The sequence below is a fragment of the Candoia aspera genome, chromosome 4, assembly GCF_035149785.1.
Source record: "Candoia aspera isolate rCanAsp1 chromosome 4, rCanAsp1.hap2, whole genome shotgun sequence".
Classification (NCBI taxonomy): domain Eukaryota; kingdom Metazoa; phylum Chordata; class Lepidosauria; order Squamata; family Boidae; genus Candoia; species Candoia aspera.
In genome coordinates, this window is record NC_086156.1 from 18570694 (window position 1) to 18587369 (window position 16676).

The 16676-nt window shown below is 39.3% G+C and overlaps 1 protein-coding gene across 1 annotated transcript in view; it reads left to right on the top strand.

Moving 5' to 3' along the window:
- Positions 1-16676, top strand: part of PRTFDC1 (phosphoribosyl transferase domain containing 1) — a 48610-nt gene that overhangs the window by 19545 nt on the left and 12389 nt on the right. Inside the window, exon 4 of the mRNA XM_063303510.1 lies at positions 10290-10355. Coding sequence (XP_063159580.1) covers positions 10290-10355 — 66 coding nt within the window. The remainder of the gene's footprint in view (positions 1-10289; positions 10356-16676) is intronic.

Genomic DNA, 16676 nt, shown 5'->3' on the forward strand with positions numbered 1-16676 from the left:
CCTATAAGAAATGAAGCCTTGCTAGTATTCTCCTGACGCAAGAGTTTATGGGATACAAGATAGGATTACTGGAAGTGAGAGAGGGTTTCTTTATTGCCCCAAATCGTGGCTCTTGACCAGCTATTGTCATTGTGCTGCCACAGCCTCTAATAAAGAGACATGGCTAGATCAGTGTCTGATTGGGTTAAGTATGCTCTCTGAGCAAGTATGTAGAATGTAGAATGGTTAGGAAGCAGAAAATGTTTTCAGAAATAGTACAGTTCCCTCGTATGTTTTTACTGTTGATATAGAGAGATGGTTTTACTGACTAAAGTTTAAGAAAGTGATGCTTTTCAGGGAGCGCAGATTTATTAGATCTGCCTGGTTCACAGTATAGGGATATGAGCTGTTCTTGCTGGCAGATACTCCTCCTGGTCCCTTTCATTCATGTAATTAAATTTCAGAGGTTAAATCCTCCTGGTTGAATGGCATTCAACATAGTCTTTCTTCTGCACCCCTCCATTTCAAACTTCTTGTATACTGACGCCATGGGTGGAAGGTTAATCTACAGCAGAGAAGAGAAACATAATATATTGTGTTGTTTCTGTGTTCCCAGAACTCTGCTTTATAGAGTGTATTGCAGACCATCTGTAACTCTCACTGAGCTGTAGTTACCCAGACGCTAGTATGGAAATCATCCCAGTGGGATGGCAAAGGTGTTCACTATAAGCCAGATCGTCATGCTGCAAATGTGCCATAAATCTCTCCATAGGTACCTATGTGTATTTACACATACATACAAGGTATCTGTTACCACCGCTGGAAGAAGCATTTCAGTAAAAGCATATTAGTAGGCCCTGTCTCAAGATCAGTACAGATATATCTGTATCTGTATATCTTTATCTCCCATATAGATTACTGCAATGCGCTCTACATGGGGCTACACTGGAAGAGTATCCAGAAGCTACAGCTGGTGCAAAATGCAGCTGCGCGGGTAATCTTGGGTTTCCCAAGATCAGCACACGTCACCCCGTTGCTCCGCGAGCTGCATTGGTTGCCAGTATGCTTCCGGGTCCAATTCAAGGTGTTGGTTATCACCTTTAAAGCCCTACATGGCACGGGTCCAGGTTACCTAAGGGATCGTCTCCTCCCCATCACATCAACCCGTCCCACCCGGTCGTGCAGAGAGGGCATGCTACGGACCCCGTCTGCAAGAGAATTCCATCTGGCGAGATCCAAGAGGTGGGCCTTCTCTGCAACAGCCCCTGCCCTTTGGAATATCCTTCCCCCAGGAGTGAGATTGGCTCCCTCCCTCCTGGACTTTAGAAAACAGCTAAAGACCTGGTTCTGTAATTATGCCTAGGGTGGGAGAGAGAGTAGCCATTCCTGGAGATGGTTAGTTTCTTAGAAGGACCCTGCTCTGCTTGCAAATCACAGAGAACTTCCAGCCATCAGGGTTTTTATCATATTTATTTTATTGTGTATTATGGTGTTTTACAGTTTTATATTTTTATTCATGTTTTATTGTAAACCACCCAGAGTCCCTTTTGGGAGATGGGCGGTGATAAATTTGATAGATAGATAAATAAATAAATATCGCCGTTGGCTGTAAATGCTGCAAACTAATTCCTTTTATATTTTTTACAGGGTTGAGGGAGGTTATGCGCCCTTCAGTGGGACTGCAGCTTTGGGTGGCATTTGCACTCTGTTTGTACAATGGGGCTAAAGCTATTCCTCGGGTGACCTTTTTGTCTGCTGTTTTTCTGAAACGTTAGGATTTTTTAAACGTTTCTGTAAAATATCCATATTTGGCTGCAGTATTGTGGTTCTTTTGCAAATAAATCTTCCAATCCAACGTAGACACTTCTATGAAAAGTAATTGTTCTCTTTTGAATTGTCTAAATTTTTCCATACCTTTGTCAAAAAGAGCTTCTTATAGGTTCTACTGATATATAAAGAGAGCCTGAGTAAACAAATAACACCAAAGTTTGGCATCCATTTTATTTATTTCATAAATAAGGTTATGATGAAAGACTGAGAGAATTAGTAAAGAATGCAAAGGTAATGAAAGGTTCTGGATGTGGGAGAGACCATTTTTTGATAGTGTCAAGAGTGCATCTTGGGGAAAATGGACATAGAAGGAAAGAAGAGAAAATAGAGTAAAAGTACAATGACTTTAAGGAGAGAAGGTATGAATCCTATATAAAAAATATTAAAAGGTGGATTAATTAACAGAATAAATGGAAAGTAGATATAGGAAAAGAAGATATAGAAGATGATTGGAACAGAGTGAAAAAAAATTAGAGTGCAGCAGACATGTATGACCTTACGTAGTAGGAAATATAAAAAAGGAGGTCTGATAGAATATGAAGTAAAAAATAAGGTTTTGGATGAGAAAAAAAAATGCATAGAAGAAAATGATTAGTGCAAAACATGGCAATGAAAAATGTACTCCATCACATTACTGTATTACATTTATATCCTGATATTTCTATAATGTAGATCTACAGAAAAAAGATAGTCCTAAATAAAGTAATCAAAAAGAGCAAGGACTGGTTAAGATTAAAAGCTGCACAGAAAATGCAGACTGATTTTTGATAGAAATAAAAAGTTGTTTTGGATGTAAGAGAAGAGGGCTAAACAAGAAGCCTCTAGTGGAACGAATGGAATTAAAAATAAAAGTGATGCAATGATTTTGGGATGAATCTAAAGCAAGAGAATGCTGGAAGGAGTATTTCAGAGCTATGTAAGAATCATAGTTGTATGTCAAAGGGCAAAATTAGAGTGAATGCTGTAAACATTAGTGTCCAAGAAAACAAAGATGAAAAAGAAGCCATAAATGCTGTGAAATGTTGAAAAATGGTAAGGCTGCAAGTGTAGACTGTGTCACTGGAGAAATGTTAAAATATGGAAATGATGAAAGCTGTTTGAGGATTGGAAGAATGCCACTGTTGTTTCCCTGTACAAAGGAAAAGTAGAAAGAACAAATGCAAAAAACTACAGGAGGGTTTGCTTATTAAGTGTATCTGGGAAGATGTTTGGCAGAATTTTGATTGAAAGGGTACAAGAGGTGACCAAGAATAACAGTTGGGAAGTTCATTGCACCTTTATGCCATACAGAAAGTGGGGGGTGGGACGGTATGCAGACCAGATTTTTGCTCTTCAGTAGCTCATAGCAAAACATAGGAGAAAGAAAGTTTATTGTACATTTGTTGACTTGAAGAAAGTATATGACAAAGGGAATAGGCTTGAATTATGGAATATTGGTGCAAGTATGGAGCTGAAGGTTAGTTGCTGAGTGCATTAAGAGTGATGTATGATGTAAGTAAAGCATGCATATCAATAAATGAGATGTTGAGCAAATGGTTCAACAACATTGTGCAGAAAAAGACAAAGGTGTGCAATATCCCCTTGGTTATTTGACATCTTTATAGATAAATGTGTAAGGAATGCTTATGGTGATGGCAGCAGTGTTTTGATTGGAGGCATGTGTGCAGATGATGCTGAGAAAGTTGTGACTAGATAGAGTTGAGTCTACAAAACACAAGACAATACATGAAGCAGTGTGTGGATGTGATGAAAGCAGAGATGTGATGTGGTGGAAGCAGATGGTTTGCAAGACAGAAGGGTTATGGCAAGGTGGAGTAGGAGATGTTGGTGTAAACTATGTTTACCTATATATTTCCTTTCCTTTCCTTATCTCATGCTTTTAATTTTTTGGGTTGTTATTCTTTACTCCCCTTTTGTGCTTTGCAAAATATTGCTTTCTCCAAAAGGGAATTGTGTGATGAAAACATTTATATGTATGTAATATGAACCATCTAGAAGACACTGAGTTGAATAAGCTGGTTGTAGATAAACTCAAGCAGTATAATTTTTCCCCAGGACCCTCCTGCAGATTATTTTTAGCCAGGTGTAACTAGACTCAAATATATTTGAGGCTTACAAGTCCTATTTTCCCCTTCTGCATTCTTACTGAGGATTATTCTAAATTACACTGTGGCTCCAGGTTGGCTTATAAAGCACAGGATGTGCATAACTACTTGTGCTCTGCTACTCCTGTCTGGTGAACCATTGGGGGGTTCATCCCCATTCCAGTCACACAGCATAAATCCTCTCCCATTTGCTCTAAACCATAGAATGTTATTGCTAGAGAATGACTGTGGCAGTTGCTCAGTTCAAATGTCACTGCAGTGATTAAATCTTTGCAACTGCCCCTTCCTTGAGAAATGGTTATCCAGCCTTTTCATGAACCATTGAGCCCATCTTCCTTTGTTGCTTACAGCTCCTACAGTTAGGAAGCTTTGCCTAATGTGTAGCTGAAATCCGTGTCTCTGCTATTTCCATATCTTGGTTCTATTTCTACTGTTTAAAGCAAAAGAGAGAATGTCTTGTCCATCCTTTTGGGAATAGCCTGTCAAATATTTCAAGATACAAGTACTTTTTACTTTTCCAGACTCCTTACCACCCTCTTCTGACATTGACAGTCTTAAAGTATAAAGAGTCAATATGGATAGTGTGAATATAAAGATTTTTTTTTCTTGAAGAGAAACTGGTAGCTCCACCACTGCTGGTGTTTGAAGATGCTGTGCACTTCAGAAAACATGATCCAGCAGACTCAGGCTTTCAATTTCCCCCTCTTATCTGCTTAGTAGAACAAAACTGTTTAAAAACCATATGAGCTACAGGTAATCTAAACTTTGAGGCAGTAAAAACATCAACAGCACAAACAAGATTGTGATGCACCCTGCTAATTAATTTCTTGATTAAGTAAAGTATCCAGGAACAATAAGACCATCAAGTTCTAGCTCAAACAAAAGATTAAACAGTTTTAGAGTTCTGTTAAATTTAGGATTCTGCTGGGCATCCTGAGAACTGCTGTTTCATTGTTGTGGTGTTACTTTTCCAGCAAACATTTTCCAAATTAAAAAAAGAGCTGTATCCTTTGAAAACACCAATTAATCATGGCGTATTGTCCATTAGATTGGATCTTTTGTTAGGAACTGGTACAAGGAAAAGAGATTTCCTGCTCTAAGTATTATGAGTATACACATTCCATGTTCGTATATATATCCGGAATTTGAGGTAAATACTTCCCAACATGTTAAAAATAGAAGAACGTGTGTGCACGCTTATATCAATATTTCTGAGGCTCTTGAGAACATTAAATGTACTTCTGAGTTTTCCACAAGAGCAACCAAGAGATTGGGCATATCGATGTAAGAAATATGAGTCACCATCTGTCTGGAGAATATCCTATGATCACTCTTTTTAAAATAAGCCTAGACTTATTTAAACAATGCCATGGTTGGCAATGAAGATGACTAACCTCCTCATAAAAAGGGAGTATTTGGAGAATGGGAGATCTGTACCAAACAGTACAGGTAATCCCAGAGTTGCAGGTCACAGCCTGGAGAAGGCACATGATCGATAAAAGAATTGCATGGTTTTGATTCCCCGGTCACGCTCATCATACCAGAAAGACCTTAGAAGAGTATTAGAGTATTAGGCCACCATTTCCGAGTGCCTGGGGGCTGTGGGGGCCTGGATGGGGGACAACAGGTTGCGGTTGAACCTGGGGAAGACGGAGTGGCTGTGGATTAATGGCTCCTCAATCTCTGGGAAATTGTCATCTTTAGTTCTGGATGGGGTTGCACTGCCCCAGACAGACCCAGTGCGTAACTTGGGGGTCCTCTTGGACTCACAACTCCTGCATGTGTTGGGAGCCAATTACGCCCCTTCCTGGAGCAAGAGGCTCTTCGAACGGTCACTCATGCCCTGGTCATCTCCCATATAGACTACTGCAATGTGCTCTACGTGAGGCTACCCTTGAAGAGTATCCGGAAGCTACAGCTGGTGCAAAATGCAGCCGCACGGGCGATCTTAGGTGCCTCAAGATCAGCACATGTCACTCCTTTGCTCTGCGAGCTGCATTGTTTGCCAGTATGCTTCCGGGTCCAATTCAAGGTGTTGGTTACCACCTTTAAAGCCCTGCATGGCATGGGTCCAGGCTACCTAAGGGACTGTCTCATCCCCATCACATCAACCTGTCCCACCCAGTCACGCAGAGAGGGCATGCTGTGGACCCCATCTGCAAGAGAACTCCATCTGGCGGGGTCCAGGAGGCGGGCCTTCTCTGCAACAGCTCCCGCCCTTTGGAATATCCTTCCCCCGGAAGTGAGGTTGACCCCCTCCCTTCTGGACTTTAAAAAACAATTGAAGACCTGGTTTTGTCACTAAGCCTGGGGCGGGAGGTGGAATAGTCACTTCTGGGGATGGCTAGTTCCTTAGAGTGGCCCTGTTTTGCTTGCGGGTCATAGAGAACTTTTAGCCATTGGGTTCCCACCATATTTATATTTTATTATGTATTATATTTTATTCTATAGTTTTATATGTCCTTTACCTATGTGTTATTGTAAACCGCCCAGAGTCCCTTTTCCAGGGAGATGGGAAGTGATAAATTTGATTAATTAGTTAATTAATTAAATTAGTAAAACTATTTGTTTAAAGTATTTTCATTCTGCTACACTCAAAGCACTGGACAATAGCTTTTTTCCTCTAGATCCAGCCAAAGGTACCAGATTTTAATTTCCAAAGCCCCTAGTCAACATGACTAGACAACTTGAGGGATTATGGGAGTTGAAGTACAATACATCTGGAGGGCAAAGTTTGGGAAAAACCAGCATGCAAAATAAAAGGCAATAAAGCGACATCAAATTTAAAACAGGTGTAAAGTTTCATGCATATTTTTTACATGTACAAACAATCTACATTTCTGTGTGCAGTTCACTTAGCTGAATTTTTGTACTATTTTCTGATCAGGGAGTCAAACTGCAAAATATGGAGGTGTGCAAAAATGAAAATATGATTTCAAGCCAGTCTATATATTAGTTTAGGAAGTGAAAATTGGGTCAGTTTACATTAAAATGTGAACTGATTGAATTTTGCGTTCCAACTCTGTGGGTGCCTTCAGGATAGCAGTAACACTGAATGAAATAAGATGATTAAAAAATGAATTCTTCAAATACCCTGAAACCACTGATATTTTTGAAAATTCTCTTATGCTTTTTTTATGAACCCTAATCAGCTGTTTTGCTTGGTTTTGTTTCTGATTAAAAGAAAGAAAGAAAAAGAAACAGGTGCCAAGCCTTGAGCTGATAGCCAAAGGACATTCAGTAAATGTCCTTACTCTTTCAGTAAAATGCCCATCACAGTTTAATGAGGTAAAGGGTTAGAAATGTATTGCTGTTGGTTTGTGTCACGATAAGGTAGCTTTTGTTCTGCCAGAACATTTTAAAAGGAGACCATTTTCCCCTCAGCTACCCCAAACCAACAGATGTGTGCTGCTTTTGCAATGTTGTCATCAGGAATCCTGGTTACAAGAGCGCCTTTCTTTTCTTGAGATCACCCACATGTATCTTGATGGATTCAAGATCCCTCTGGTCTCCAGGAAAGAAAAGGGAAAAAAAAGGTAATCGCTGCCCCACCCAATTTAGTAGAGATGATCTAATACTGAAAGAATTGGCAACTTAAATGTTGCTATAGAAACTCTGACCAAGTAGTTACAGAATCTTAATTTGCAGATAAAAGAGGAAAGCCAGTGACATTTTGGAGGGATCCTAATTGTTCAGCTGTGGATTTTGGAATATGATGCAGTACTTTTCTCTGTTCAAAAGATCATACAGGGAAAAGTAAATCTAAGCTAAGCCAAGAAAGGAAAATCTTGATTGTGCAATTCTACATGTGGAATTCTTTCATGGGAACAAGAACCTTACACTATCAATGTTCCTGTTCATGCAGAGGCCCTTTGACATGGATATCATTGAGGGAGGATGGGTGGAGGTTACTCATTGCTGTCTGGTCCATGCATTAATGTCCAGATAAGAATGCCTGATAAGGGCCTAGACAACATCCAAATTTAAGAACTAAAGCACAAGTAATTGGAAAGAGACGCAAAAGCAAAGAAAGATAGTTAAACAGCAGAATAGCCATTCTTCCTAACAGCAGTTAGAAGTCTTAAACTATAATTTGAGGGCTGCATATTTGGAACTTAAACCACTCAGTTCGGTAGGCTTTTTTATGCAATCACATCTGGTCTTTATAGTTGGATATTTTATTAGTTTCAAGGAGAAATGTTGAAGGATGTGTTGCTGTGGTGGTTGTTGGGGCCGTGCAGCCTTTTGGATTTGAACTCCAAAAGGTGCTTTGAGGGGCATAGGGGAGCCCCCATCTGCAATACCTTGTGCTCCTGTAGCAAAGACAGGATATAAATCTGAAGAACAAATAAAACTCTCAGAATTATTAGCCAGCAGTAGCAGGAGGCTAGGAACTCTTAGTCTCACACACTTGAAGGGCACTCAGTTGAGGGGGGCTACCTGACAATGTTTCTAAAAGGTCTTCAGGATTTCCAACTTCTGGCCAGGGATAGGAAGGCTGGTGGTTTTAGATTTTTTTAATGGCAAAACACCCAAGGTCTTGCTGTTTGACACAGTGGTTGACTTGATGGGGGTTACAGTTCGACAGGCCACCAGGTTGCCTATTCTTGTGTCTGGACCAGTCAGAGGTTATACAAGCCCAGGCTGCTCAAAAAAAAAAAAAAAAAAAACAACCCAAATCAAAGCCTTTGATCTCTCTTTCTCCTCTGTTCCTTTGCCCAAGTTCCAGTTGTCATGAAGGTCGGACTTAATCTCTTTGCAATTACGTTCTCTGCTGCTTCTCTGAAGTTTTCAGGATGGATTAAGAGATGCTTCTTGATGGTAATGTCTTTGATTTGCAATGGAGAGTTATGATGCATCCAGGATCCAAACATTGTTAAGTGTCTTGAAAGTTGCCCAGAAAACTGTAAGCAACACTTTAATGAGAAACAGGAACGAACTGGACTGAAGTAGAGATACCATCAGTGATACAAACTGCTTGCTCAACTTCTGCTTGAAGGGAAAACATGTGAATGAGCTGTCCAGCAATTTGGAAAAAAAGTTGCATGTCTATTTTGCCACGTGAAACATAATGGAATAACATCTCTTTTGATCTTTATTGAGCATTAAGTGTTTTCTGGGGAAGGGGAATGAAATCTGAAGAGAAATGAGAAAATCAACAAGGCTTGAGGGATTTAAGGATGTTCTCTAAATCACTTTTGAATGGTGCAAATATGTGATCAATTTCAGCAGGTTATATTTTCCTGGGCACCTAGAGGAGGGTATCAAAATCTGCAAGACGGCGGGTGTGCCATCACAATCAAAGCCCTGCCCCTTTTGTACATCCATGGGACATGGTTGCATGTTCAAAAGAGGCAGGGCTTCAACTGCAATGACAAGCCCACCATCTTGCAGTTTTTGACCACCACCCACAGATGCCACTGGATTTTATCACATTGAGTGAATGCAATTTGCATTAATGGTTTTATTTTGGAATGTGATTTGTCAGTGATTTTTGTAAAATTTAGCTTTGATTTTTCTGAAGGAAGAAAGAAAATGAATTGGGGATTTGGGGATTAAAAAGAGGAGAAGGGGTTGGGAAAAGTTTAAGATAACAACTACTCGATAGAAAGAAGGACAGAAAACATAGCTATGTTTTTCTTTTCCTTTTGTTCAATTTCTTATATTTCTTATTTTCTATCTTTGCTCTTCTTTGTTTTGTGCATTATTTATTTATTTATTTAATTAATTAATTAATATCACCACCCATCTCCCCCAATGGGGGACTGGGCGGTTTACAATAAATAGCACTAAAAACATAACCATGTAAAAATTACCATTAAATTACCATTATACTAAAAAATTGTAATTAAAAAAATGTTAAAAATTAGCTTTGATTTTTGTTTTACAGAATCATAGCCTTGATTTCAGTGGGAGGGAATTCCCATTCCTGCCATCCTTGACTGATTGATCTATGCTACCTGAATTCTGTGGGGCTTATTTTAGAGTGGACTTGTACAGGACCATACTATTATTCTTCAGTTATAATTCTTCCTACATTTGGATAGGTTTAAATCTACTGGAGAATGAAAAATGGATGAAAAATTTCTCCGCCTGATCTTAAACATTTTCCATAGAAATGGTTCACTTGGATCTATCAGTGAAAGCTTTGATAGGTTCTAGATTACAGCCAATATATTAAAGTTATTAAAAGCTAAATACGATAAAACATAAAAATATACATTTTTTGGAGTCATAAAAGGGAGAGGAGAATAATTGGTAAAACTGTCAATGAAAATTAAGGAACTACAAGATACATTTCTACTATCCCAAGTCTTTTTTCCTCATACTGATGATGTAAGTAAAATGCTACATAAATAATATCTGTTTTTGCAGAATGACCAGTCTATGCAAGATATTCAGATCATAGGAGGAGATGACTTTTCAAAACTGGCTGGAAAGGTTTGTACATGTTTAAGTAAAAATTCCTTAGGAATATCTCAGAAATATAAGGTCGCCTTTGCTCTTAAAGTAGAGTTTGAGTTTTAAAAAAAGCTTGTTTGACAATGAAAATAATAATACAGGAATACAGGAATGTATAAAGGATTAATTGTAAGTACAGGTAGTCCTTGTTCAGTGACCACTCATTCAGTGACCATTTGAAGTTAGAATGGCACTGAATGAGGAGAGTTATGGCTGGTCCTCCTAGTTGCAGCCATTGCAGCATCCCCGCAGTCATGTGATCATGATTTGGGTGCTTGGCAACGAGCATACATTTACAACAGTCGAAGTATCCCACAGTCACATGATCACCATTTGCGACATTCACTGCTGGCTTCTGACAAGCAAAATCAATAGGGAAGCAGCCGGAGATCGCAAATGGCGATAACGTGACATCATGCTGAGGGACCACATGGGATTCACTTAATCACAACTGGAACTGCCATTGTAAGTCAGCATGGTCACGTGACATCAGGCTTTATGTCTGCATCACTTAGCAACCAAGTTGCCAGTCCCAATAACCATCATTAGGCAAGGACTGCCTGTAATAAATTACCAATGGTTGATAAGTTTTGTTGTACTCTAGGTCAAGCATCTTTTAAGGCCTGGAACCCTTCAGATGCCTGCAACCCCCATCATTCCTACAGCACACCCACCATGAATCCCCCTAAGGATGTAATCATGTGTGTGGTTGTATTTGAATGTTATGATAAATTATATTTTATGTTAATTTTTCCTAAATCTTCCAGATGTGATGAATTTAGTTCCCATAACTGTCTTTGTTCTGCTGGCAGGGAATTACAAAAGTGGGTTTCCCACTATGTTTGGGAAGGCTGACCTCATGATGGGTACAAGCCTATGTCACCTGACATAGGCATGCAGATTTCCCTACCAACCCAGCACAACTTAACCACTGCTTATGATGCCATTCAGAGCCTAGACCATCATTAACATTAACTGTGCTTTATCTGAAGCAAGTCAGCTTCATACCTCACGGGGCTAGCTTGCTTCAAACAAGCCATTGTTAATATTAAATACAATTTGTCAGATTTCAACAATATGGTTAGTTACAGTTCATCAGAAATGGAAACAGTTGTTAGAACATCATGGAAGAAGGATACATGCAAGCCTAGTCCTTGTGTAACTTGTTTCTGTAATTATGAACAATAACTTACTGTGATATCTGAAAGCAGCTATTGTCTGTTTGGCTTCACAATGTATCATTGCATTGGTCTTGGCAATGGTTCTCCATTTACACATCTTGCCAATTGATGGTTTGTTGAACAAATTAGCAACAAGCAAAGTCATTTGCTGGATTGATACATTGTGCTAAGCTACGGTGGTGTCCATGTTGTTGGATGAATGGAGTATGCCTATGCAGCCATTGTAATTTCTAAACTGTGATTTATAGCTTAGGGCTATGTGTCAACCAGCTCAGGCTTGGAGACAAAGTAGCCATGGTTTTTGTGGCCTATATCCAGTTTGTTTTCCGTCTTTTGCTGTTTTTGCTTGGTGCATCTGTGGATTGGTTAGAGGCTTCAACAAATTCAACAAAAATTCTTGAATAAGCCAGGCAAGAACAAGAAAACCGCATATAAGTTATGTTAAATTCCATTCCATTCATTAAATCAACAACCTATGGCTTCAAACAGTGGTTACTGAAACAGATCATAGTTTATTCAGTGAGCCTAAACCAAATATAAAATACTCTGGTTTCCAGAGTCATCAAAACAGCCAGTAAACTACAGAACTTCTTAATGGGTTCAGTTATTTGTTATAAATATTCCATTCCTAGCATGTGAAGCCCAGAGAGTAAGCTGTGTTTCTTTTCCCACTATATTTGAACATACTGATTCGGGGGTGGTGGGGTGGAAACTTTGCTTAAGTACAAGACTGGGATGTGCAGATGACATGTATGATGATGTAACTGTGTAATCACACATATGTGTTGATGCTATCATGTACCATGTTATTTCAGCATTATTGTGTTTTGTTACAGATGTGCTTCCAGGCTAAGCCATACAAAAAGGAAAGACTCATTTCATTGGGTTCATAACAGCAAGCCTCAGGATAAATTTAGGCAGGGTAATAGTCAAATTAATTTACCCTGAGAGTAGCTATTCTGTGTTAATAATATGATCGTTAACTGGTTAAATATTTTAATTCATTATAATTCCTTTTAATCAAATAATTGGTTGTATTTTATTACATTTTCCTTTTACCAAAATCTCACTCAGACTTTCAATTTCTGAAGGAAATATGAGATGAATTTATAATTTATTCAGCAAAGCTGCCACTCACAGTCATATGTAAGAGAAAAGCCTATGTATAAAAATTTTTATCATTCTCTATTATGCTAACATATCCAAATCAATTTTTTAAAGTGCCTTAGTTGCTTGATTATGTATTCCTTCAGCTGACTGTTCAAGAAGAAAATGTATCTAATTGAAATGTTCTGTTCTGGCTTTTAAAAAAAAGCGATAAAGTTGGTGTTGATTAGTGCCCAATTCTATAATTCAAAATTTGTTGAATTCAGTTGTTGTTATTTTCAGACAAGTGTCTAAAGGGTTGCAGTCTTGCAACAGGTGTAGTTGGTGCCAACCTACCACATTTTGTTCAATGGTGCTGGTTAGAGATAAATACGTAGGATTGCTACCTTTCTCTATCAAATCTCTATCTGATTTACAGAGTGAGACTAAACATACTCCTTCCCATTTTGTTTAATGTGCTTATTCCCACATAAGGACTTCATCCTAAATCCTATAATCCTGTATAAGTCATTGATTTACTTATCTAAAATGTTGATGGATAAATTCAGAATTGGTAACAGGAAAAGATTTGTGCACATATTGTCTGATACTTTAATTCCAGAATCAGGACTGCAGCTTCTAAGCGTGTTCAGGGTAATGATGCTTTCATCTGAGGTCATGCCCACGGTTCACCCATTGTCAGACGTGATGGAAGTGGTGACTAAGAGAAAGGCCTTTTTGGTATGGGTGGTTTAGTCAAGAAACATCTGTCTTAGCAGCCTTTCACTCTTCTGCCTAATTCTTACTGAAGAATTGCAGGGAGAGATTCTTGCAAAGTGAAAGAGTTGCGTCCTGAAATGTTCTTCTTGGGTTGGGATGAGGACATGGCCTTTGTGAGATAGCATATGAAATCTAACCATCCTGTCCTATTAAGGCTGCTGAAATAGGCTGTGTGGAACTGCACTACATTGACTCAAAGCTATAGAAGACGTCTTTATGGCAACGTAGTCTTGTTTGCTCAGAAACTGCAAGAAAAGCAAAAGATCATGTTCAGCCAGCTCAGGAAGCTTCCTTGTTCAAAACCCAGTATGTATACATGGAATTCATTCATGCAGTGTTGTGTCAACCCGGTTCACATTATCACATTAAGTTATGGTAAAACAAGCCATGGCTTACTCAATATACTACAGTCGGCTGGATTTGCATAACACGCTAAGCCAAACTGAAAAAATTATGTTATGGCTTAGTGCAATGGGTAAACCAGCTAGAGAGAGCCTGTAGTTCAATGGAAGGGATATATGCTTTTCCTTCATGAGATCCCTGATTCAATCTCTAGAATCTCTAATGAGAAGGACTGTAGTAGACTGGACTAGAAAAGCTCTGAGTACCTGAAGAGCCACTGCTCATTAGAGGTGACAGTACTGATCTAGTAATGAGACTCCTTAGGTACATCTGAGGGACATACTGAATCACAAACTGGTCAGTCACAGTTTGCTATGTTGTGCAACCTCAACCCATGTGATTGTTGGTTGGATTGATTTCAGACTAAAGCATGGTTGCCGTGGTTAAGTGTGCCCAGCAAGTACAGGTAATACTTCTGAAGTTTGATAGTAATTTTGACACAGCTGACAGATGGAGCCTAGCTCTATTACAGATTCTTGAAGAATTCCTTGGGTCTGTTTTCAAAAAGGGGACAATTTCTTGCCGGAAATATATTTGCACTCCATTTTTTTGCAGTGCCACGGAAGAATAACTTCAGTGTTTGGTCTGAGGTCCCCCTTTGAGATTTTGTAAGCACTTCATGGATAACATCCACTTTAAGCAGCTATTAAACAACTGCTGCCACATTGTAAACTGAAGATGGGTTTGCCAATGCCCATAAAGCAATGAAGTGTGATCAGGTGCTTGGGAAGTTGCATGAGAAAGATGATTGCTTCAAAGACCCCACACTCATGGGGGTTGGACCAGCAACGAGGGTTTCTAGCCATTGGAAATATTTCTTCCCTCATGGGAAAAAATTAAGGCCTGGGAAAATTTAAAAGCCATCTTTCGTTCGTCTTGTAACATTGTAAGCTGCACATTAATGCAAATTTTTTGCAAAATCACAAAAGAAGATGAGATGGGATAGAACAGACATAGAAAAGAAAAGAATATTCCACTATCCAACCATCGAGGTGCATTAATTCCTTCATTTGTCAAGGATGAAATCAGCACTTTATCACTAATCTGTTATGGCTTCTGCTGTCCCTTTTAACAATATTGTGCATTCCTCACAAAGGTTATATAAGTGAACCAGTAAATATTCTGTGTTAAACATACAGCAGCCTTATCTGTCAAAAATAAAATGGCTCATAAAAAGTACATGTTTTACTTTCATCCTTGTTTACAGATGATCCAAATCAAACTATTTAACAAGATTAGATAATGCCTAGACATTTTTCATTTTTTCATTTTTTTATTTCATTTTGCAAAAAGGGGCTTAAATGACACCTTTTGAGATATGTTAAGCAGAGAAACTAAATATTAACTGCCCAATTTACCTCTCCTTATGCTTGAATAGAGCCAGTTTGGTATAGTAGTTAAGGCAGCAAGCTAGAAACCAAGAGTCCATGAGTTCTAGTCCTGCCTTAGGTGCAAAGCCAGCTGAGTGACCTTGGGCCAGTCCCTCTCTCTCAGCCCTAGGAAGGAGGCAACGACAAACCACTTCTGAAAAATCTTGCCAAGAAAACTGCAGCGGCTTGTCCAGGCAGTCTCCAAGAATGGATTAAAAAAAAAAAGTTTGAATAGCTAATTTGGGAGTTTGGGGGTGGGGGAGATTGCTGGTCTTCAGGTGATCAGAGACCAGTCTTTCATTGTCACAAATTGGTGTGCAGGATTCAGATCCAAACCAGACAAGAGTGATTTGGAAACTAAAAGTTGCATGTGTCTTCTTAGTTGAATACAGGTAGTCCTCGCTTGACACCACAGTTGGGACCAGAATTTCGGTTGCTAAGCAAAGCAGTCATTAAGCAAAACAGACCCAATTTTACAACCTTTTTGTGGTGGTCATTAAGTGAACCAAGTGGTTATTAAGCAAATCATGCAGTTCCCCATTGATTTTGCTTGCCAGAAGCCAGCCAGGAAGGTTGAAAATGGTGATCACGTGATGCCGTGATGGTCATAAATGCAAACTGGTTGCCAAGCACCCAAATCATGATCATGTGACCGCAGGGATGCTGCAATGGCTGTAAATGTGAGGACCAGCCATAAATTGATTTTTCAGCACCCTCATAAGTCCGAACTGTGACTAAACAAATGGTTGTTAAGTGAGGACTACCTGTACTTACTACAGCAACCAACTCTTTTGGGAACAGGACTGTAAAAACATGTCATTTTTGGAGTGTGCTGAAAGAGATCCCTTAGTGTGCTTTCCCATGAGTTTGCCAACTGCCTTCATGAAACAGCAGGACACTTAATGGTTGAAGAAGTGGACAGGGAAGGTTCCTTGCTACTTGTCCAAACGGAGAGTCAAACTTCCATTATTTTACTGGTATGTTTCATCTTCCATCAGAAAAGTATAACCTGAAGTATTTGGCCCTTGAGTCCTTCTTCTGCAGCCCCTGGAGGCTCCTCCAACCAATCCCTAAAAGTGGGCAGCACAGATTCCTGCCATTTTAGGTAGAAACACAAAAACAAACCTCTGCTTAACATCATTTTTAGAAATTCCTCTTAAAAATAGATCCTGACCCTGCCATTATATGTGGCACAGTCCCAACCATTTTGGATTATTTCCCCTCCCACTGTGGTTCTTATCATTCCCCAAAGCCTGGAAGCCCGAGTTAAAGTTACCCGTCCTTGACCCACTCTGTTTACCACAGGTCTCCTTTCTTGACCCAAAGCATTCATGGAGGCAGGAAATGCAAATCTGCCTGGGGAATGGGAATGGGAAATAATTTAACTCATTCCTCCTGTGCTATTTTCATTCAGAAATTCTCCTGAAGACATTATTCATTGGCTCGAGCTGACTTCTTGTGAAGAAAAAAAAACATGTTCC